This window comes from Grus americana, chromosome 2, assembly GCF_028858705.1.
Source record: "Grus americana isolate bGruAme1 chromosome 2, bGruAme1.mat, whole genome shotgun sequence".
NCBI lineage: Eukaryota > Metazoa > Chordata > Aves > Gruiformes > Gruidae > Grus > Grus americana.
The window spans coordinates 169,297,532-169,320,053 of NC_072853.1; the positions used below are offsets into that span (position 1 = coordinate 169,297,532).

The 22,522-nt window shown below is 61.7% G+C and overlaps 2 protein-coding genes across 4 annotated transcripts in view; one reads left to right on the forward strand and one right to left on the reverse strand.

Moving 5' to 3' along the window:
• AGAP3 (ArfGAP with GTPase domain, ankyrin repeat and PH domain 3) overlaps positions 1-7,289 on the forward strand; it is a 147,603-nt gene extending 140,314 nt beyond the window's left edge. For all 3 annotated transcript variants that reach the window (XM_054814666.1, XM_054814667.1, XM_054814665.1), the window contains exons 14-18: positions 3,044-3,198; positions 3,687-3,777; positions 4,127-4,349; positions 5,419-5,674; positions 5,970-7,289. In XM_054814666.1, coding sequence (XP_054670641.1) covers positions 3,044-3,198; positions 3,687-3,777; positions 4,127-4,349; positions 5,419-5,674; positions 5,970-6,197 — 953 coding nt within the window. In that variant the 3' untranslated portion in view covers positions 6,198-7,289. The remainder of the gene's footprint in view (positions 1-3,043; positions 3,199-3,686; positions 3,778-4,126; positions 4,350-5,418; positions 5,675-5,969) is intronic.
• A 7,709-nt stretch (positions 7,290-14,998) lies between these two features.
• GBX1 (gastrulation brain homeobox 1) lies at positions 14,999-21,884 on the reverse strand. The gene is given in 3 exon segments (XM_054816800.1): positions 14,999-15,634; positions 21,094-21,799; positions 21,801-21,884. Coding segments are annotated over 3 exon segments (1,311 nt in total). The 3' UTR covers positions 14,999-15,113.
• Positions 21,885-22,522: the final 638 nt, after the last annotated feature.

Sequence of the window (22,522 nt, forward strand, 5' to 3'; positions counted from 1 at the left end):
AGCCAGTTGGCACTTCACCTGGAGAGCCCTTCATCCTGGAGTCGTTCAATCCTCTCGAGGGTCTACTGGTGTGGAGAACAAGCCTTGCGTTCCTGCACCAGTCCATTTCACCAAGGCTGATAATCTCCAAGCCCCCATAGCTGCTGCTGGGATCTGTGCAGGACACACCATGGAGTGCTCTCAGCCTTGGCGAAGGGCAGGCATCTTGTCACTCACACTTTCAACCCCCATGAAGTGCAAGATCCTGAGCCTGCTGCGTGAGTAGCATGACACTCTCCACCATGGCGCAGTAGCAGGAACAGCATTTTACCCTCAGGTTGTTCTGGGGTAAGCAGTTGTGCATGGTGGAAAGAGAGAGTTCGGTGCTGTGCCCAGTACTCAATGCAGGCAGTGGTGCCTCCAAAGGAAGCAAGAGCCTGGAAAGAGCACTTGCAGGAGAGGAAGGGCTGTGCTCTCCTGCCACCCCCATCAGAGCTGTCTTTCCTCAAGGAGACTTCCCATGGCAGCACCCATTTTCTGAGAGTTTTTGTGGACGCAGCCTTGCTCAGCTGGTGCCAGGTGGCCCAGCAGCAGCTGAGGTTGGCCGTGACCTTGGTGGGACCCGGCTGGTGGCCTCTGCACCCGTTCATTATCTCTGCTGGGGTGCCGCGGGCTGCGGCAGGTTCCTCAGTCATTGCTCTCCTGCTGCTTCCCTCCGCAGTAAGAGACTCCTCCGGCTGCAGCTTGGGGGGAGTCAGGCAGAGGAGAAGCCCCCCTCCAGACCCCCTTCGCTCACCTCCCCGCGTCTGCCCCGGCAGGCACAGACCCTGCCGGGCTGGAGGCCGGCACAGCTCTGCCTTGCTGTGGACCAGGCTGGGCTCCTCGGCCTCCTTGCTGTCTCTGGAGCTGTGCAGTTGACTCCCTGCTTTTAATAGAGAGCTGGGAAGGCACATTATGGAGATGAGGGTGTTATTTGCATAACGCTAATTAGGTAATTACAAATCATTTTGCTATGAGCTGAAGCGTGTGCTGTGACATAACGTTTATTAGTCATTCCATTCAGGCCCCGCTTAGTTAAGTCATTTACTGCACTAACTACTGAAGTTGGCAATAAAAGGTAAATGCTGGTGCTTGGGTGCAAAGCTGAGACAGGGCACCCCGTGTCAGTCTGAGGCCCTGTGCCCGCTCGGCGCGTGGGCTGGCAGGGCAGAGCCCAGCCCCAGCAGCCTGGACTGGGAGGGCATTACAGCAGTCGGAGCAGTAGCCAGAGGGGGAGACTGCATTTTAAGCCTTGTTTTTTGGCAGGCTTTTGGTTGTTTTGGGGATGTTTTCTTAGGCCCAGGGGATCTGGGGTGCTTTCACACATTTTCACTGTCCCCTGTGTCTCTGCTGCTGGCTCTGCCACCCAGCCCAGAGGTGTCTGTGCTCTGACACCCTCCCTGGAAACCCCCCAGGCAGCCTGCGTTTGTAGGGATGCTAACAGTTCCATTTGTACCCAACCTCTTAAGTGCCTGGCGGTCTGAGCGACCCTTGGGGCTCACCAAAACTATCTTCCCTGAAAACGGAAAGTCAGGAATTTGTCCCCACATGTTTCACAGCCAGAGAAGTGCGTTAATATTGAGGCTGTATCTTCTGGGGTTGCTCTGCCCTCTGGGCACTTTATCCCATGCGCATCCCTGCCGCCCTCCCTGCCGCCCTCCCTGCATGCATCCCTGCGCGCATCCCTGCACACATCCCTGCACACATCCCTGCATGCATCCCTGCGCGCATCCCTGCGTGCATCCCTGCCACCCTCCCTGCACACATCCCTGCGCGCATCCCTGCACACATCCCTGCCACCCTCCCTGCACACATCCCTGCCACCCTCCCTGCACACATCCCTGCGCGCATCCCTGCACACATCCCTGCCACCCTCCCTGCACGCATCCCTGCGCGCATCCCTGCGTGCATCCCTGCCACCCTCCCTGCACGCGTCCCTGCGCGCATCCCTGCACACATCCCTGCCACCCTCCCTGCACGCATCCCTGCGCGCATCCCTGCGTGCATCCCTGCCACCCTCCCTGCACGCGTCCCTGCCGCCCTCCCTGCACACATCCCAGCACGCATCCCTGCACACATCCCTGCTGCCCGCTGGGCCACCCTCCCTGTGCCTCATGGAAGCAGCTCTGCTCGGCTGGCTTCCAGGAACCCCCATGGCCACCAGTTTCCCAGGTTTGGGAGCCAGAGGCCGCCTGCTCGGCAGGGCACTGAGAGGTGCCAGAGCTGAGAACGGCATCACTCTTGCTGCTTCATAGCTGCTGCCCTGGTCTCTGTGACTGAGTGCTTCTCCACGGGAAAACGGCAGCTGTGCCCTGTCATGGGGGTCCGCGGAGCACCCAGGCACTGAGGGCTTCCCAAGAGGGATCCCCATTCTGCTGCGCTCCTTGGCTGGCAGTGGTGCCCCTTCTCGATGCACAGAACTGTGAAGAGCTAGCTGCCTTTGAGCCATCTGCAAGGGCCTTCCTTGCATCTCCCCATTCAGCGTGCAGGGCTCTGTCCCTCTAAAGCCACTTGTCAACTGGCACCGAGTGCTCTGTGGGCCCTTGGGGGGTGATGGGGCTGTTTGGGGGCACCAGCTCTGCGGAGGAGCTGATCCCACTGCTCTAGAGGTCGGCAGCTTTCTCCGAGGGTGGGACACGCAGGGCATGGAGAGCAGGGCGCAAGCAGCTTCCAGGAGTCCGATGCCGCAGCCTCCTCGGTTTCCCATCCCAGAATGGTTGGAGAACGAGGCTGCGGACGTTCGTATTCGGAAAGAAGGGCAAGCCCACGCTAGCGGAGCTGGCATGCAGGGAGCTGTGCAAGCAGCAGGAGGGACGGGCTGGCGCAGAGCTCTGGTTCCTCCCTGCAGGCACTGTCTGCCTGCGTTTCCCTGTCCCAGGTTCCTGGGGACCGCTGCTGCCAGCGATCCTGCCCACGTGTGGGCACGGCGGTGGCCCGCAGGGATCTGCCTGTGTGCTCACACCCCGTGAGCCCAGCAGACCCCCTCCTTCTCTGATCCATGTCATGGCATAACTTTCTTTTCCAGAACCAGATGAGCCATTTGAGTTCATTATTGTGTCCCTGACGGGCCAGACGTGGCTTTTTGAGGCCTCAACGTCAGAGGAGCGAGAGCTTTGGGTCCAGGCCATCGAGAGCCAGATCCTGGCCAGCCTGCAGGGCTGTGAGAGCAGCAAAAATAAGGTACGAGGCCTCGGCTGAGTTCTGCTTTGTTCCCTCCTCTCTGGCATCTGCTTTGCTGCATCCGTCCCTGTCCCAGGCTTCCCTTTCTGTCCAGGTTGGACCCTGTACTGATCCCTCTGCTCCCAGTTAGGGCTGAATCCCATCCCTGGGACTGTGCTGCTCCCCACTGGGTTCCCTGTCACCTCTCTGAGCTCCCTGTCCTCTCCCCAGCCTGGCTCCCGCCCCACGGAGCTCTCTGCATCCCGCCAGGGCTGGATGCTGTGTTGCCCGCTCCCATCTTGGACAGCTCTGCCTTTTTGCTCCCCCGGCACACACCCGGCTACAAATCAGTCTTCCTTCCGGACCCTGATCTCTGAGTGCCTGTGCTGGGGTGCCCGCTGGAGCGAGGTGCTGGCGGCTCCCCGACCGGCTCTTGGGGTGGTGATGAGGGGACACGTGGCGGGGCAGTTGGCCTTGAGCAAACGGCGTTCCCATACATTTTGTTTCAGGCTCGGCTGGGCAGCCAGAGTGACGCACAGGCCATGCAGGCCGTCCGCACCGCGCGTGGGAACAGCTTCTGCGTGGACTGCGATGCACCGAGTAAGAAATGCTGCACTGGGCGGTTGGGCCGCTCACCCAGGGAGGCCGGGGGACTTCACCCCAGCCACCTCCTGTCTTACCCCAGAGGAACCTGCTCTGTGGGGCTGTCTAGTCCTCTCCTGTAGTGGACCCAGTCTTCAGGGATGGGGGACTGGCCCACCCGCCACACTGGTCCGTGACCCCTTACTGACCAGCCTGGGGTCCTTGCCTCTCTGTGCTGCTGGGGTGCTGGGCTTGGAAGGGATCCGCTGGGCAGGTGCCTGCAAATATGGGTCTCCTGGATCACAGGAGACAGGCTGGTGAGTCCCTGCTGGTATTAACTCTCCCCCATTGATCTTGCTGCCCTCAGATCCAGACTGGGCAAGTCTGAACCTGGGCTCCCTCATGTGCATTGAGTGCTCCGGGATCCATCGCAACCTGGGCACCCACCTGTCCCGCGTCCGCTCCTTGGACCTGGACGACTGGCCTAGCGAGCTTCTCATGGTCATGACGGCCATCGGCAATGCCCTGGCCAACGCTGTCTGGGAAGGAGCGGTGGAAGGCTACCCCAAGCCCACCCCCGAGAGCAGTCGGTAAGGGAGATGGGGAACTGCAGAGATGCTTCTCAGACAACCACACCAGGAGGCTTGAGGGCACCACAGGAGGTTGGGAGCAGCCATCCAGTCAAACAGAGAGGTGGACAGGAATCCTCGAGGTACTCCAGTGCTGGGGTCCTGCCTGCTCTCTGGCCACTGGAGGCCCTCTCCCACCATCCTGGTGGACCAGCAGGGCTTCAGGGCTGGCGGTGGCCATGTGGTGACTGCTGGAGCCGTGTCTGGCTGCAAAGCAGAAGGGGTTAACAGAGATGGCTTGGTAGCATCATGCGGGTCTCAAGGGTGCGTCCCTTTCAGGCCCTTGTCTGTCCCTATCGGATCGACTCTCCTGTCACTCATCCCAACAAGAGCCCATTCTGCAGCTTATCAACGGATAAGAGCGGGTCAGGGGGCGGCGAGAGTGAGCATGCTCCGCGCGGGGCATTGATGGCCGCCCGCCAGATGCAGATGGATAGAATGGCAGCAGATAGCGGCGGCACGGCACACATCGATCCGCCCGGCCCCGCAGCCCCAGGCGGGACGGACGCTGCCGCAGCCTTTGTTTGCACCAGGCGAGACGGCAGCAGTGATAACGTGCCTCCCGTGGCACCGGGCTGCCGTGTGCAGCAGCTAACCTTTTCTTGCCGCTGGCCACGGCCCACGTGCAAGCATGGGACAGAGACGGTCCCCGTGCTGCCACATAATGGGCACACAGGAGAGTGTGCAGGGGCACTAGCGTGGAGGTGCGGGTGTCCCTTTGCACAGTGACAGGTGTGGGGTCTGGGTGTGGGACGCTGCTGCTGTATGTGCACAGGCATAAGCGCAGTCTGCGTAGGGAGCAAGGCGAGTGTGTCGGCCGCGTGTCCAGAGCAGTGTGACAGAGCCCCAGTGATGGGGGGCACGGCAGGGGAAGTGTCTGCAGCAGGGGCGATGCACGGGGGTGCCTGTGTGTGACAAACGCGCGGTGGTAACGTGGGGTGCATTCAGGGTGGCAGCACTGCTACGCACGCCCCTTGGCACACGGGGCCCAGGCAGGTTGGCCCACCTGTGACAGTGTCCCGTCTGGCAGGGAGGAGAAGGAGCGCTGGATCCGGGCCAAGTATGAGCAGAAGCTCTTCCTGGCTCCGCTGCCCCAATCGGACATCCCGCTGGGGCAGCAGCTGCTGCGGGCTGTGGTAGAGGATGACCTGCGCCTCGTGGTGACGCTCCTGGCCCACGGCACCAAGGAGGAAGTGAATGAGACCTACGGGGATGGAGATGGGCGCACAGCACTGCATCTGTCCTGCGCCATGGCCAACGTAGTCTTCACGCAGCTGCTCATCTGGGTAAGGCAGGACCCCACAGCCTCCACCACAGCGCTTCTGGCCCTGTCCCGGTGCTTCCTCACCGCAGCACCTCCCCGCTCCCAGGTCTTGGGACACCCCTCATCTATCCCCCTCCCTCGAGTTCCCCCACATGCCCGCTGGCGCTGCCCTGTCCACCCTCCCATCTCCCTCTGCCTGCCTGCCCCAGTGCCACCAACCGCTCAGCATCTGCTGGTGCTCTTGCTGCGCCAGCCCCGTGCCCATGGGCCGCATGGTGTCCGCGTGCCACTGACCAGCTGCTTTCTCTCCCGCACAGTACGGGGTAGACGTGAAGAGCCGGGACGCTCGGGGCCTGACCCCGCTGGCCTACGCCCGGCAAGCTGGCAGCCAAGAGTGCATCGACATCCTGCTGCAGCACGGATGCCCCAGCGACAGTGCCGTCACCATGCTGACCCCCAGCCTGCCCCGCCGCAACACCAACGCCAACAATAACGCCTGCACCGTGGTGCCAGCTGAGCTCGGCTCCAGCCCCAGCGCTGTCTAGCTCCTCACGGGCCCTCCGTTCACTGCATGGCCGCCTTCCAGCCCTGCCGGGGGACCAGGGCCGCAGGAGCGGGTCTGGACCACCCGCTGCGCTCACCCCCCACCGGGACCTCTGTTCTGGCCGGGAGCAGGCCGGGGAGCCAGCAGCCTGCTCCTCTGCACCAGTTCCTGTGGACTCTCCCCGTGCAGCTGGGGGGGAGCTGTGCAGACCCAGCGCTGTCAGCTTGGGGTGGGGCTCCCTCATAGTCACTAGGATGGGGGGCTCCAGTACCCCCCGTTCTCACGACCGGTACAGGGGGAGGCGAGGCAGTTCCTCTGTGCCTCCCACCACACACACATGTAGATAGTGCAGGGGCTGGAGGCAGTTCAGGCATGTGGCCCTCCCCTGCACAGCCGGTACTGGGGAGGGCAATTGCTGCACCCGCTCTCCCAAACAGTAGGGCAGTTTGGGCACTTCCCTCCTGCCCTCCCCCCATGTCAGCCTTGCTGTGCACCCCTGGTGCAGTGGGGAAGTGGGGGGCAGCAGGAGGTGCGTGTTTCTCCACTGCACCCCTGCGCTCCTCTCTGCTTCTGGCCGGTGCAGGGAGGGAGCCCCTCGCTGGTACTGCTCCCTGCGTGCTGATGCAAAGGGAGCTTCTCTCCCACGCAGCCCCTGGCCAAAGGCCCTTCCAGCCTCCCTGGTGATCTAGAGGGGGAGGAGGATGGTCACCCCGGGATCCCCAGCTGTGTCTGTCTGTCTGTAGAGTCACTGTCCTTCCAGGTTCGAGCCCCAAAGCCATACACAGTGTCTCCATCAGAGCATCCCCACTGGCTCCCGCTGCTGCCCAGGCGGGGCTGGTCTCCGACTGAGCAAGAGGAGAGAGGAGATGAGCGTCTCCCTTTGGTTTTGGGCCAAGCCTGCAGCTGACTGCTGGAACCCCAAGGCTTTGGACGCTGCTGTGGAACGTCTCTGTCACTTGTGTATAAAATGTACATTGGAAATATTTATATGGACACTCTGTATATACTGTTTCTTTGCCATGAGTCGCCCTGTGTGTGTTATCTGCAGCCAAGGAGATAAAGGCCAATAAAGCAACCCACCTGCTGCCAGCCCAGCTTTTCTGTGTGCAGCCTCCGGTCTGCTTCTCGCCCACACTGCAGGGTCTGGTGGGTTTCCATCCCAGACTGACAAACGTTCAGCCCTTTCTCCTCCATCTCAGGAAATGATAGCAGTCCTGTGCTGACTTGGGCCCCTTGGAGGACGTGGCAGAGTGCTGGGATAGGGAGAGGAGATGTGTGAACCCCGGGCGCTGTGGGACAACGCAGGGACACGGCCCCAGAGCGATGCACGGGTCTGGTGGGCTCAGAGATGGGCACAGCAGAGGGGTGTGCTGGGCAGGGGACGTGCTGGGTCAGAAGTGCTGGGGCCAGCGGGTCCCTGTGCACAGTGGAGTGAGTTTGAAGCTGGTGGGGAGGCAGAGATGGGCGGGGAATGGTGGGCTGTCCCGGCAAGCAAGGACCCTGGGTGGTTTGCTACGGCAAAAAGATTGCTGCAGAAGTCTGGGGGTTCATCTGGTCCCAAGGTGTAGACAGCCCCCCCGGGGGCAGTGGAGGGACATGTGGGGTCTCTGCTCTGCCATCCCTGACCTGTGTGCTTCCCTCATCTTTCAGCAGAGCAAGGCCCCAGTGCTGCCAGTTCGCCACCGGCTGCACCCCAGGCCACACCACACGCGACGGTTTGGAGCTCCAGTGTCGTCCCCTTACCGTGCCTGGCTCCAGGCTCGGAACTGGGGCTGGGCACGGGGGCTGGGTCCCCGCGCCTGAGTGGTGGTGCTGTAAGGAAGGGAGTTGCCCAGATAGCCTGCTCTCCCCCGGGCACCCCACCTGCCACAGATACCCCTCAGGAGTCCCCTCCAACCCCTGTTGCCTCCTCCCCTTGCCCTCCCATGGCAGAGGGCTGCTGTGCTGGTGGCTGCAGGTGGGGGCCCCAGCCCCTCCACCAGCCCCTGAACTCATCCGGCTGCGTGTGCCAGTGTCATGGAACCCGTCCCGGCCCTGGTCCCAGGCCCAGCCCTCCCAGCCCACACCCGTGCTTGCCCCTCACTCCCCGTCCCCTCTCCCCGTCACGGTGCACCTCGGTGCCCCCGCACCGGCCCTGCCCCGGCCCCAGCCCGGTGCTGGCTTTGCTTAATTTCCTGGCGACTGCATTAGCGGGAATGGAAGCCGAGGGACGGCAGCTCCTCTGGGGCCCATTAATCATCCCCCTCAGACAAGCTGCCTTGATTACAAGTGGCAAGAAATTCATTAGGGCTGCGGCTCTGACAACTTTTATCTGCGCGGCTGGATCTGACTCATTAGGCAGCCAAATTAAAGCCATGATGGGCCCTGATGAAATTCACTGCTTGTTTATCTTGTGCGATCTGATACATCTGCCCATACATCATCTCCCGTGCGGGATCCCGCCCGGCCCAGCCCCGGCGCCTCCCTTCCCATCCCAGCCCTGCCCTGACCCGCCGGGGCACCCTGACCTGCCGCACAGCCGGGACCCAGCTCCAGAGCCGGCCCAAGGCCAGGGTCTCCAGGCAGACCCCTCGCCTGCGCCCGCACTCTGCCTTTGGGGTCGGCCGTGAGGTCGGGGCTGGGAGCAGCAGCCGTGCCAGTCGGAGCCAGGTGAGGACAGCCCTGGCGCACGCAGCCCTGAGCAGCCCCTCCTGGGCCACATGTTGCCCGTGGGGGTGTGCAGCCCCCCCTTGGGGCACCCGCTGCCCTGGCCAGGTCCTGCTGGCGGTGCCACCACTGCCAGTGCACAGCCCCGTGGAGACAGGCCCCGTGCCCTGCTGTTGCCTGCATCTCGCAAAGGGGTGCAGGGGATCCAGGGGCTGCCCCTCTGCTTGCGCCCAGGGGAAGGCAGCACCAGTGGTTTCCCTGTGGGCTCTGACACCGTCCCAAAGAGCCAAGACAAAAGCCCTTTTCTCCAGCTCGCGAGCAGGCAGGCAAGGCCATCCTGGGCTGCCGGCGCCACAGTGGCCCTGGTGTCCTTAAGGGAGGCCACACTGCCACTCCATACCAGTGTGCTGCCCCAGTGCAAGGGCCTGTGCTGGCCATGGGCAGCCTTTGGGGCGCAGCACGCTGTTCCTGTCCCCAGCAGGAAGGTGTTGGCACTGAACAACAGTGTCCCTGTTAAGAAAAACAGCACACCCCCATCCAGCAGTGAGGGCAGCCCTCCGCTCCTGCCCTGCCTTGCCCCAGCCCAGCATTATCCCACTGTTCAAGCACCTCTCGGCGCCAAGGTGGCCCACGGGGCTTCACGTGGTCCTGGGCCAGGGCAGGCTGAGGCAGGACCTGCTGCGTCTGTGTTTAGGGGCAGGAGCTGCTGTGTCCACGTTTAGTGGTTGCTGCTGGCTGCAGCAGGGTGTGGGTGCTGCGCAGCAGGAGCAATGGATGCAGACTCAGGCCGTCAGCACATCCAGGGTGTGCAGCCCCAGGCTGGAAACCAGACGTGCCACAGGTCTACGACACTTCCCAGAGAGCCTGGGCACAGCAGAGCACGCCAGGACATGTCCCTTGGGGCACAACTCACAAAGCCCCATGGGCCCTCGCTGAGCTGACACAGCCAGCCTCCTGGGGGGGGTAACATAGGTGGGCAGCAGCCATGGCACGGGGCAGTACTAACCAGCCCCCAGGCAGCTGGGGCCACACACTGGGTACATGCAGCAGGGCTTTTACAAGAGATGGCCAGAGCAGACATCATGCTATTGCTCTGCACTTTGCTGTTTCCAATCAGCCCCGTCTTTTTGAAAGAGAGGGCAGAGGTCTGACACAATGTCCCAGCTCCCTTGGCCTGTGCTTACCAAGGTACGTCACCAATGTGCTCCACTACAGCCCATCCGTGTCTTGGTATCTGGCCTGCCTGTGGGCGCAGAAGTGCAGCACAGGGCCTCGCAAAGCAGACTTCAGCCTGGCAGCTGAGGATACTGGCACGTGCTGGTACGCTGTGCGAGGTCCAGCGTAGGCAGGTGAGCGGGACTCCCTGTTTGGAAGGGATTTCAGCAGTTCTGGCTAGCTAGGGATCATCAAGCACTGCAGTCTCGTGAAGTGCTTCATAGCTTGCCTGGCACCTGAGTGAGCAGCAGCACAGCGGAGTGTGGCTACAGCCTCTCTCTCCTCCCAAGCCCCAGTTCCAGCATGCCCTTGGTAACTTTCAGCTCTTGGGTCATTTTCCTTTGACGCTGAGAATGCACCCACTGGGAGTTTGCACGCTACTGCTGAGGCTGTCATGACCAGACTAGCTACTGAATCTCCTCTGCAGCTGCACTCTGAACTCTGCGTGCTGCTGGGGAGCTGGCTGCAAAGGCATTGGAGGGGCTGGGGGGAGCTCATGACCCTTCCCAGGTGCCAGCTCCGTGGGAAGGGAGATTGTTCCTCTCCTGCCCATGTGGAGTCAGAGCCAATTTCTCCCGACCAGGGTAGAGGTTCTTTGCATTGCAGGATTCCTGCAGTGATGACACCCACGTGGTAGTTCTGACCAAGGCCAGGAGTACAGTGAGCTGCTCCCTAAAGGCAACCTCCAGCAGCATGGATTCCCTCACAGGGCAGCACAGCACAGTGGATCATTCCTCTGCCCTGCCTCAGCCTGCTCGTAGTGGGGTCAGAGGGTCCATCACAGCCCCCACTTTGCACCAGCTTTGGAAAAACAAGTCCAGTGTGACCTCCTGGGGAACTGCTCTGTGAACCTCTAGTAGATCAGGTAAGTCCTGGAGAGGCTGAGTAACGAACAACAGTAGCACCACCACCATGTTCTGGCCCATCAGATCCTCACAGAAGCCCGTTGTTAGAGAATGAACCAGCTTTGTTGCACTGAAAACCTTTTCCTGAGAGGAGACCACTGAGTGAGTAAATGCCCCATGGGATGCGATCAATACTCCTTTCCTAGTTCTTTAAGAACCATTTCCCAGGTAAATGAATGGGCAGGTCTGAGTAGACAATTCCCTTGTAAATGATGAAACTGTCTTCATGAGGGCAAAATAAGTCTCGTTTGTATGTGTCTGTATATATACATGTATAAACACGTGTATAAATAAATGCATGTCCATGTATATATGCATCTCTATGTGTCTACATCTGTCGCTGCCTTTTACTCTGTGTGTGCACACACGTGTGCACAAATGTGTGCATTTGGGCAACCACATAAGATTGTCCCTCCACCCCAAGTTCCTACTCAAGGACACAAGACAACAGAGAGAAGGTGGAACATGGGAGATTCCAATTAGAAACAAGGGAAAAAAAATACTAGGAAGGTAGTCAGACACTGGAGCGGGGGCTCAAAGAGGTGGGATCGCCATCCTTGGAGACACTTGAAGTCAGCTGGACAAGTTCCTCAGCATCCTGATCTAAGGGGACCTGCTTTGAGCAGGTGTCGGACCAGAGACGTCCTGAGGTCCCCGTCCATCTGCATGGCTCTGTCATGCCAGGGTCTATCTTTATTGCAGTTTTTCATTGTTGCTCTTCTCACCCAGCCCGATCTAAATGATGCAGCACCTATAGCTCCAGGTTGTGGGGCATGCTGCACCCTCTGGCCCAGCAGGTCTTCTGTTAGAGGAGGTGCTGTAGCCACTTCAGAGCGGGCAGTGCCATTCACTGGTGTGTTGCAGCGCTTTGCTCTGTGCTGTGCAGGAGGTATCGGACTCATTGCAATGCACAATGTTCACAGGGGAGCCCTGTTCTGCGCAGCGCAAGGAGCACTCTGCTATTCTGCAGCTCTCTCCAACACCCCTGGTGACAGTAGTGAGTCTGTCACCTCCACGAGCACCAGACTGAGCTGCACCTCTCTGCAGCACTTGCAGTTTTATTAACGCGACTGTTTGTAGGGTTGCATTGTGTACTTGGCTCTGGGACAGGTCTAGCTTAACAACAAAAAAAAGCCAAAACCCACATAACATCTAAGAAGCTGAAAGCTCCAGTTCTCCAATCCAGTCTACAGGCAGTCGACGAACAAGTGTGCAGCCAGAGTGGGGGTGCTTTGCGCACAGAGTTCAGGTTGGCAACAGCGTGCATGGCGGGGGGTGATGGGTTAAGAACACAATAAACTGATGCTCTCGCTGGGGCAGGACATATCAAACCACAGTGTCAGCTAGAAATGCCAAGTGAGAATAAGGGGGTTCTGGGACCCTAAAATGAAATTTCACTCCTTTCAATCCCACTGCCCCAACCCTGGGGCACTCGCACTTTTCAGAGTGCTGGGCTTAATCTTGTACTGCTGTGCCGCGCTAGGTTGCAGTGGCACAGACCCCTCATGTGGACACATTTATAGTGACAGAGCACTGCTTATCGCTGCACAATTGCTTTATCCTGCCTCCCCCTGTTGTGTCCCCCTCCCTCCCCTTCTCAGGTGCAGGCAGCTCTATCACTGTATGTTGAAGGGAACTGCCAGCTCCCCGGAGGGCAGGGCAGCGGGGGGGGTCAGCTGCCAGAGGACATTTACCTCCCCTGATCCAGAATGAATTCCAGCAGATGTTGCTACCTGAGCAGGCCAAGCCCACGCTGGGGATGCTGTGAGCAACACAAGGCCAGGCAGCTCCTGAGCACGCTTTTTCCTTTCTAGGTTGGTGGTGCAGGGGATAGAGGCAGAAACTGTCCTGCCGTGGCTGCAGGAAGCCAGCTGTCCTCTGCTGCCCCAGCAGGTGCTCAGAAATCCAGATCAGGAAAGGATCCTGCAGAACTGTCTTGGGGCCTGCAACAAACATCTCCGTGGCAAGAAGCACCCACCTGGGACATCCAGGAGCACAGCTTTGTCCCAACGGTTGCTCCGCTCTGAGCTGTGGATGTTCCCACACAGGCCAGCTGAAGCCAGCGGCCGCAGAGCAGGAAGAGCCACCCACCAGTGCCCAGAGGCTACAGGGCTTGCAAGAGGACTCAGCTGTGCAGGTTGAGCACAGGGTCCACACTCCAGATTAAGAGAATGCACCTGACAAAGAAGGAAGGGACGTGGGGAGGGACCAGTCCCCAACAGGCAGCATGGAGATGGGCCAGCCCTTGATGTGGTGTCAGGGAGGGTACCCAGGAAGGTGAAGTCAGCTCTGGGTGTCGGCGATGTTGCCCACTCGCATAGGCTGTGTCTCCCAGGGAAGGGTCCCAACGGCTAACTGGGCCCTGTGTGACCCAAACTCCATATCAGACCTCAGAGCAATTGGCATCCCAGCAGCACCATGTCCCACACCATGAGAGAGAGCCTTCTCCCTGTTCAGGAACCTCTGGTGGGATTGCAATGGGTATTGTTACTACAGCGCGGATGCATGAGCTGCCTTGCCCCATGGGCTCAGCTGGCTGATGTTCATCAGCCAGCGAGAGGCTTTCATAGCTGGACACCCAATTAGCAGTGGAATCACACGGTGCTCTGCAGTGTTGACTCAGGATTGTGCGTGCAGCTGTACCCCGTGCAAAACTGGATCTTCATCAGGTTCTGGGGTTGGGCTCAGTTATCTGAGATACCCCCTGGCTTCGGAAGCAGCATCTCATGCAATAGCTCTCAAGAGCAGACTATTCCGCTCTGGCTGGCCTAGATGCGAGAGCCTCTGCTCAGGAAGTCTGAAACCCGTCTCCTGCATCAGTGCAGTGAAACCCAGCAGCTGCTCCAGGCTGGGGCAAGGAGACAGTGTCAGTAAGAGAAGCAGCAGCTGGTACTGGTGAGACAGGCTAAGGTTTCCAAGGAAGGGCAAGACCCCTACCTTCCCCTCAGCACAGCTGTGGGACAGGCAGCCCTGCCAGCCAGCACTGGCCCCAGATTCAGTGGCAGAAAGGCGCCTGAGCTGCAGGACAATTTCCCCATTTATTCCCCATGCAGGAACGGGCTGGGGTGTGCTCCTCAGGCCTGAGGGAGGAGGAAAGGCTTCAAGGTGGGACTCTTCTAGCAGGCAGCGCAGCCCTGAAGAGCTGGAGGGCATTGCATCACTGGGCCTCACAGGTGATGCGGCGTGCGGGGCTGAGCACGTGTAAAGCTGGCACGGGGCGCCAGTGCAGCCCTGGGGACAGCAGGCAGGCATCCTGCCGGCATCGGGCAGGGCCCAAGGGGGCTGCGGGCACAGACCTCTCCTCACCCCACGGCCAGCAAAGGCCAGGTCCTGGCACGAGGCCCATGGGACGGGCAGGGCTTTGCCTTCAGGGAGGATGGCAACATGCCTTCGTGTGGATCGCATCTCGGGGGAGGCTCGCTTCTGCCCGAGGTCCTGGGGCACCAGAGACGCCGGCTGTCCCGGGGCAGGCCAGGGGACGCAGCCGTGTCGGGAGCCCGGGGGCAGCGCACACGTCCCTCCCAGCTCCGGGGAGCGCGGCTGGCCTCGGGCAGGCTGCGGCTGCAGGGGCTGCCGGGGGCGGTGTCGGACGCCCCCGGCCCGAGCACCTTCCCGCCGGCGGGAGGGCGGACCCGGGGATGTCTCTGGGCGCTTCCCAGCCCCTCCCCTTCTCTGCCCCCTCCCGTGTCTCAGCACCGGCACCGGACCGGGTCCGACGGAACCCGCAAGGCCACCGCTGCTCCCCGCGCAGCCGCTGGTACCGGCCGAGCCCCGGAGCCTCCCGCGCTCCCCGGCCGCACGCCCTCCCCGGCCTCCCCTCGGGGTCGGCGCTGCCGCCCGCTGCCCCTGTCTCTGCCCCGTCTCTGCCCAGGCGAGCAGCACCGCGGAAGAACGTCGCCTCGCTCCATAGAAAATAATTTATTGAAATCACAGCTATACATGGGCGGGCGCCCGCGGGCAGCGCGGCCCCGGCCCGACCCGGCGCGGCACGGACAGACGGACACGCTGCCGTATGTACAGAGTTTACACGGAATAAATAAGGGACATGTACAGAGGAATGCGAGCGGATGCCCGGGCCGCGCCTCCGCCGCGCCGGCCCCCTCCGCTGCCAGCGGCCCGCCCGCCCCAGGGTCCGAGAGCCCCGACGGCGCTCAGGGCCGGGCGCCCTGCTCGATCTGCTGGTGCTGGCTGCGCACGGCGAAGCGGTTGACGTGCACCGGGATGGGCACCACGATCTTGGGGTTGCGGACGGGCTCGCCCGAGCGGTTGCTCACATTGCCCGCCTTGATGCGTTTCCACTTGGCGCGGCGGTTCTGGAACCAGATCTTCACCTGCACCTCGCTCAGCTTCAGGGCGTGCGCGATCTGCGAGCGCTCCGTCAGGCTCAGGTACTTCTTGCAGTGGAACTCCTTCTCCAGCTCCAGCAGCTGCTCGCTGGTGAAGGCCGTGCGCCGCCGGCGGCTCTTGCCGGCCCCGGAGCCCGGCGGGGTCTGCTCGGCCGCGGGGCCGCCCTTGCCCTTGCCCTTGGCGCCCAGCGCGGCGGCGGCTGCCCCGTCCAGGAAGGGCTCCTCCTCGCTGTCGCCCGCCGAGCTCTCCTCCTCCCGCTCGCTGCACGGCGTCGCCGCCGACTTCACCTCCAGCTTCTCCTCGTCCGAGCTGTACGCCTTCCCGTCTGCGGGGCACACAGCGTCAGCGCCCGCCGGGGCGGCCCGCCGCCCACCCCCCCCCCCCCCCGCTCCGCCCCGCCCGAGGGTCCCCCGCGCCCGCGGAGTGCCCAGAGCCTCGGCGTCCCGCGGGGCTCCCCCCGTTTCCCCCGGCCGCCCCTCCGCGGGAGGCTGCAGCTCCTCCCGCAGCCCCGGGGCCGCCCGCGCTGCCTCCCGCGGGAGAAGCAGCTTCCCCGGCACCCGCTGCGCGCTCGGCCCCGCTGCAGGCAGCGCCGGCTGCTGTTGTCCCAGACCCCAGCGCGGTCTGCTCCGCGCTGCCCGCAGCCTGGCCGGATCTGTGGGCAGCACCCACAAACCTGGAGCATCTGCAGACACCAGCAGCTGCCGCCGTCCCCATCCCACAACCCAGCATCACTGCCTCATTCCAGCAGAGCACACCGTAACCCTTCCAGGGCTTGTCCGGACCTCCGCATCTGGAAGGAAAGTCTGTACCTTGCCCCTCAGCTCAGCCCTCCCTCTGTCGCATCCCGCTGCATCAGACCATTGATGCTGTTCATCCAGAAAGAAGCCAGCCAAGAGGAGTTCAAGGACTGTCCTGGAAACAGCAGCCTGCGCCAGTTGCAGCCCAGCAAATGTCTCTGCAGGGCTCTACAGGACATGGAGTGTCCTGCTGCCAGCTCTCCCTCCCTAAGCGCAGGACGCACTACAGCAGAGCTGTACAGCCGGGGAACAAGGCGCTTAGGCAGCTGATGCTCAAGGCTTAGCTCCCCGCACCAGGCTAGAGGCTGCCAATATCGTTCAACAGACAGGACCTCATCCCAGGCCACCCAGACAGGAGGCAGCACTTGGACCACCACAGACACCTCTGTTATGTTGCCCGCAAGGATATTGATAGGGTATAGGGGTATGAATCTTCTCCTTGCCAGCTTCTTGTGTCCCAGACTGCTGCCTGAATGATTCAACAGCCGTGGAGCAAGGGAAGACATGGGTGGGAGACAGTGGGGAGGAAAGAGGCCTGGAAGCCAGTCACTTCTTTGGTAGAAGGGCTCAAACAAAGGCCTCACAGCAGATCAAGAAGATACTCCCGCCCATAGCTGGGGGTCATGGAGGGAAAGGACCCACAGCTATGCACAAGCAGATGAAGAGGCTTTTCTGTCATGCTGAGACTAGAAGAGACCAGCAAGCTCTCCAAGTCTGACCCAACAGCAGGAATCACTGCTGGAAGGAGCTGGTCCTGAAGCACTGCCACTCTCAATATAATCCTACATGCAGAAGAAGAAGCATCAGCTCTCCAAGCTTCTAAGCAGTGCCCAGGTACTGGCATGTGCACCCTGGGCCACTGGATTTCCAGACAGCTCACCTCACCTCAGTGGGAAAGGCTGAACGGTCCTCAGATGCCTGACGGTGCAGGGCTGCAAATACACAGGCAGCAATTGCAAGACACTGCTTGAGCCCAGGAGACTTTCTCAGGAGTCTGCTGCTATGGAGCTCCCACATCCCTTGCTGGTCCTGCAGCAAGTCTGTGGCTTCCTGAGAGTGGATGGGAGGCTTTGGAGAGCTGGAATCATCTCCCTGCTCTTCCTGCTTCATACAGTGGGAAAGAAACACCTTCATCTCTATTCTGCTGCAGAAGAATAGATAGTAACCTCTTTCTTCTTGAGGGTCAGGGGCGGGGGGAGAAATCTCCCATATGCACAGGGTGTATAGTAAAGACCCAGAGAACTTGTGCTTGTGGGGCTGAGGGTTAGCGGCAGGTGGCATGGAGCGCTTTGGCTGCCAATGCACAGTCTCATGCAAGCACTTTGCCGAAGAAAAGGAGAGCTTTCATTTCTGTGTACCACCTCTGTCTGTTGGAGCACAAGGCCTGTCAGGATAAGAGAGCTCTTACGAGGATGTCAGTGTTTTCACCAAGAGTGGCCATAGGCCCTGCCCTGACTCTGCCCTTCCCCAGCGATGGAGGACGCCATCCCAGCAGCCACACTATCAAACAGTGCTGATCGGGCCGTTTGCTCTTGTAGGCCCAGACTGTGCCCCAAGAGACTGGAAGAAGGTTGAGCTACCAACTGCAACATGTTGCTTTGTAAAACAGGTACTGTCTCTGGATGTAGTCTTCTTAAGCAGACCCCAAATTTTAAATGGTCTCTACCAGACTGACATGTCTCACATTTCTGTCTTATAAAAGGGTATCATGACGATAGAGTCTAAACCAGAGGTTTTCACAAAGAAAATTGGTATATTGGTCTGTTTTAGCCACCTAGTATGTCCCCATCGAAGGAGTAATGGAGGCAGGGGAGCCCACCCGTTTGGTGGGAAGGTATACTGAGACTTTTAGAGGCCTTCGAACAGGAAGTGAAGCTGTCGTGAAACAAAGTATTGTGACTTTGAAAAATCAACAAGAAGGCAGTAGATGAAGAATAAGATCGACCCATTGTTTTGCTCTTCATAAAGTCCCACCTGTTCATTGATCTTATTATGGACATGGCAAGCATGGTGGGGAGAGTTGGGTGTCACAGGTGACAAAGTTATTCAAGCAGGCTCAGGGGGATCTGGATCAAGAAAGGGTGTTGTGACAGCCAGAAGAGCCCTGTGTTGGTAAGCACACAAGAGCTCTTTGTTACGTTCATAGGGAACAAGACAAAACTTCACCCCTGTCCCTGACCGAATATGCAGTTAGTACATCAACTCAAGAGAGGGTCTTAGACCACCGCCTGGATCTTGGTGGAGACTTCTCAGCTCAGGAACAAATCTGCTCTCAGGAGAGGTGTGGAGAGCTGGGGGTGTTGAGTACCTTTATCCTGGGGGTCATACTCTTTGTTGCAGGTGTCATAACAAACCAGACTCCAAGCTTTGCTGCTGCTTGCCACCAGTTTCCCTACGTGCCTCTCCCCTCTCAAGAAGTGTGACAACAGCTGAAAACAAGTTTGAAACATATTAGAAGCTGAGAGAGGCCCTAAAATAGAGCATTGACTCCTTTGGCTGATCCAGGAAGCAACTGATCTTGTCTCCATAGACACCTGCATGATGGAGATACTACTGGAGCCCAGGGACAGAAATAGTCACTTTAGGGTATCATTCACTTGATGTGACAGACAAAAGGAGGCATTTCTTATTCACATGGTTCTTCTACAGATAAGAGATCTGTGGAACACCTTGTCCCAGGATGCGACTGATGCCAAGTTTCTCTCTCCTTTCTGGTGGACTCCACGAGAGATTAGATAAGGTCACAGAAGAGGAATTGGTCAAAGGTTACTAAATATACAGAAACAACACCTGGCTTAGGAAGTCCCTGAAGCACAGGTGGCTGGATGCTAGGGACGTGTCATTTTTAGAAAGTATTGCACAGGTTGTGCTCTCTTACTCTTCCCTGGACCATTGCTTTTGGCCAGGGCCACAGATAAGATGCTAGTGCAAACAGCATTATACATAGTTTTTGATGCCTCCTTTTGACATGAATCATCTTTCTCTTCCTTAATTGTGGAAAAAGCCCACGACAACCACCCTGGCTTTCATCTAAGATGATTGGTAAAACAAACCTATTGTCCATCTCCAAGGGCCTTGGCTGGTACAGTCGGGAGAAACATTAGGTAAAGGAGAAGGTGGGCACATTTGGCCTGACAAATCCTCCTGGACCTGGGAAGAGCAGTCCAGAGAGTCAGGTCCACGTGGGCAGATGCTTGTGCAGAAGGACAAGCATCCTTCATGGCTCCAGAGCAAGCACAGTGCTAAGAGACAGCTAATAGGCAGCAGCAAATGAACAGCGGTAGCAAGACATATTTCCTTCCATCATATGATCCAGTCACAACAGGGCAAGTCTTAGAGATATGATTTCTCGATATCAGAAATGGCCACCGTCTGGGACAGTTCGTCTGAGTCCCTCGGGAGGAGAGAACATGTTTGTCTTAGCTACGGAGGAGCCACGGTTGGAGATCGAGCACAGTACAGCTCATTTCCCCACAGACTGGGAAGATGTGGTCATACGGACAGCTGGTTTTGGCCAGGGCAGTTCTGTCCATGAGGAGACTTTCACAACAAAAGTGAGATCACACTGGGCTTTTGACTCAGCACAGAGGCCTGGGAGCACCAGAGGAGCACAAAAGCCCCAGTAACCCACAAAGGCAGCAGAGAGGCAAAATGCCCTGGTTGTCCTGCCGAGGGACAAGGTTCAAGGGGTACCTGAGTGCGGGAAACAGCCTTCTGAGGGAAGAACAAGGCAGGGCAAGGAAACGACCCAGGCTTAACCAGGAGAGGCTACAGGGAGGATGGAGAACTAACAGCCAAGCACTGCAGGAAGCAGCAGAGACTTTCTCAGCGTGCATCCGTGCCAGGAAGCCTGTGAGACAAAGGTGCATCTCACGGGTGACCAGGGGAGACAGCTCTCAGGACAGGCCACGTCAGAGAAAGCCAGCAGTTGGTTTGTTTTGGTCTCGCCACAGAAGGGACGCCTCGAGTCCTGTGCTACAGGAGCCAAGGTGGAAGGGAGCAAGAGCTGGAGCTGGCTGAGAAATACAGAGCAACAAGTCACCGAGGCTGATGCCTGCACACTCGGGGGAGCAGCCGCGGCTCACAAAGGCGAGGGCCCCGCGGCCCCGCCACGGCAGCGGGAGCCGCCCCCGGCCAGCACCGAGCGGGGTCTCGGGAGTGGAGCCGCTGCCTGCCCGCGCCGTCGGGCAAAACTGGGCCCGAGGCCGCGGGCACAGCAGCACAGGGCGGCGGGCTGAGACGGGGGGGAGCGGGGCTCCGGGCGGCGCGGGAAGCGGGGCCGCCGCCTGGGCACGGGACCTGGGCGGCGCGGGGTCGGGAGGGGCTCGGAGCGCCGGTAGCCGCAGCACGACGACACCGGGAGGGCGGCGGAGCCCGGCCCGGGGCGGGCTGCGGGCGAGCGAGGGAGCCCTCGGCCTCGCGGTCCGCCCGGAATGCTCATGGCGCCGGGAACAAGGCGCAGCCCCGCGCCGCACCGCAGGTGCACCGAATGGGACCGGGACCGGGACGGGCGGGGAGGGCTGCGCGCAGTCCTGCGACCCGGGCCGGCGCGGAGCCCCGCTGCCCTCCGTCTCGCTCGCCCCGGGCCGGGTGCCAGGACCTCGGAGAGCTCCGCGCCGCCGGGCCGGCCTCGGCTCCGGGGCTCCGCGCCGCTCCGGTCCCGCCGGGCGGTCCGTGCCCCGTCGAGGCGGCTGCCCCGGCTGGCGGCTCTCCTGCCCCGCGGCCCGGGCGCGGCGAGCGGAGTTTGTCTCCCAGCCGCGAAAGTTGCGGGCGCCGCGGACCCGGCCCGGTCCTGCCGGCTCGGCCCGACGGGACAGAGCGGGAGCGCAGCCGCGGGCAGGTGCCGCCGCCACGGCCCATCGCGGCCCCGCCGTCCTGCCCGCCGCCGGGCCCTGCGGGACTGCGGGAGTCTCGGGCGAGGCAGTCCGGCGCTCGCCGCAGACGAGTCGCTTCTCCGCCGGGCGGGGCCGGCCCACGCCGCTCTTACCTGCCAGGCCGGGGAAGGGGTCCGGGAAGTGCAGTGGCGGCTCGGGCGGCCCCTTGTCGCGCCCCGGGGGCAACTCCTCCGCCTCCAGGCCCTCGGCGCCCCGCCGGCAGCCGGCGTCGGGGTTGGCGCGCGGCGGGGGCAGCTCCTGCGGCGGGTAGAAGCCGTCGGGGGGCTCGGAGAAGCTGGGCAGGGCCGTGGTGAGAGCCACCATGGAGGGCACGGCCTGGCCCAGGCTGGCGCAGAAGGTGTTGGTGAGGCGGCCGGCGAAGGAGGCCAGCGGCGCCAGCGGCGGCAGCCCCGACTGCAGGGGCGCGTGGGACAGCGCCTGCGGCAGCACCAGTGGCCGGTACGGCATGAACATGGGGTACCCGGTGTAGAGCAGATGCCCGGAGCGCGGCGGCGGCGTCCCGATGAGCGAGTCGATGGAGAAGGCGGTCCCCTGGCCGCTGGGTCTCTGCATGGCGAGCGGGCGCCGCCGGCTCAGCCGGCACCAACTTTCCGGCGAGCTCGGGCCGCCGCCAACTCGCCGCGCTGCCGCCGCCGCCGCCGCCGCCGGGCCCCGCCGCTGCTGCGGCCCCGGCCCCGGCCCCGGCCCGTGCCCTCCGCCTCCCGTGGGCTCCGGCGCCCGGCGAGAGCTGCCGCCCGCCCGCCCGCTCGCTGGCTCGGCGCGGCGGAGTGGAGGCGCGCTCGGAGCCGCCCGCCCGCCCGCCCCGCCGCGGGGGGGCCGGGCCGGGCCGCGGAGGGGAGGGGAGGGGAGGCGGGCGGGGGTGTCGCCCTCTGCTCTCATCCATCTTCCGCACATCACGGTCGAGTTCCTCCTTCAGCGCCCGCTCCGGCGGGGCAAGGCTCCCCGCTCCCCCCGGCGCGGCCGGCCCCTGGGAAGGCACCTCCCCCTCCCGCCTCATCAGCTGTTATTAATGGTGATTGATGATTAGCAATTACGGGGCCAGCACAAGGGCGCTTTTGTGGGGACGGGATGGGGCCGCGCCGCTCGGCGCATCCTTCCTCGGGCCGCCCCCGGGCCCGGGACAACGGACGGGGCGAGCTAGGCCCTCTCCGCCACGGCCCCACCGCCTCCCGGAGCCGGCCAGGGCCCACGCTCCTCACGGCTCCTGAAGGCCGAGCCCGGCGGGGGACTGGACCGGGGGCGCCGGCGCCGGGCGGGCTCGAGTGCCCCGACGGACCGGCCCTCGGCGGGCACCGCTCCGGGACCACCGTGCTGTGCCGGAAGACCACCGGCCTCCGTCCCGGGCGCGAAAGGGGGGGGCCACCGGGCAGGGTCCGGCCTGCCCCCTTCCAGGCCCTGGAGCCCCGGCGGCGGGCTCGGAGAGGGGTCTCCGTGGGACGGGCGGGCGAGGGTGCCGCGGGGCCGGGGGAGGCCGCGGGGCCGCCCGGAGCCGCGCTCGGACTAGCGTGGGAACGGGAGCTG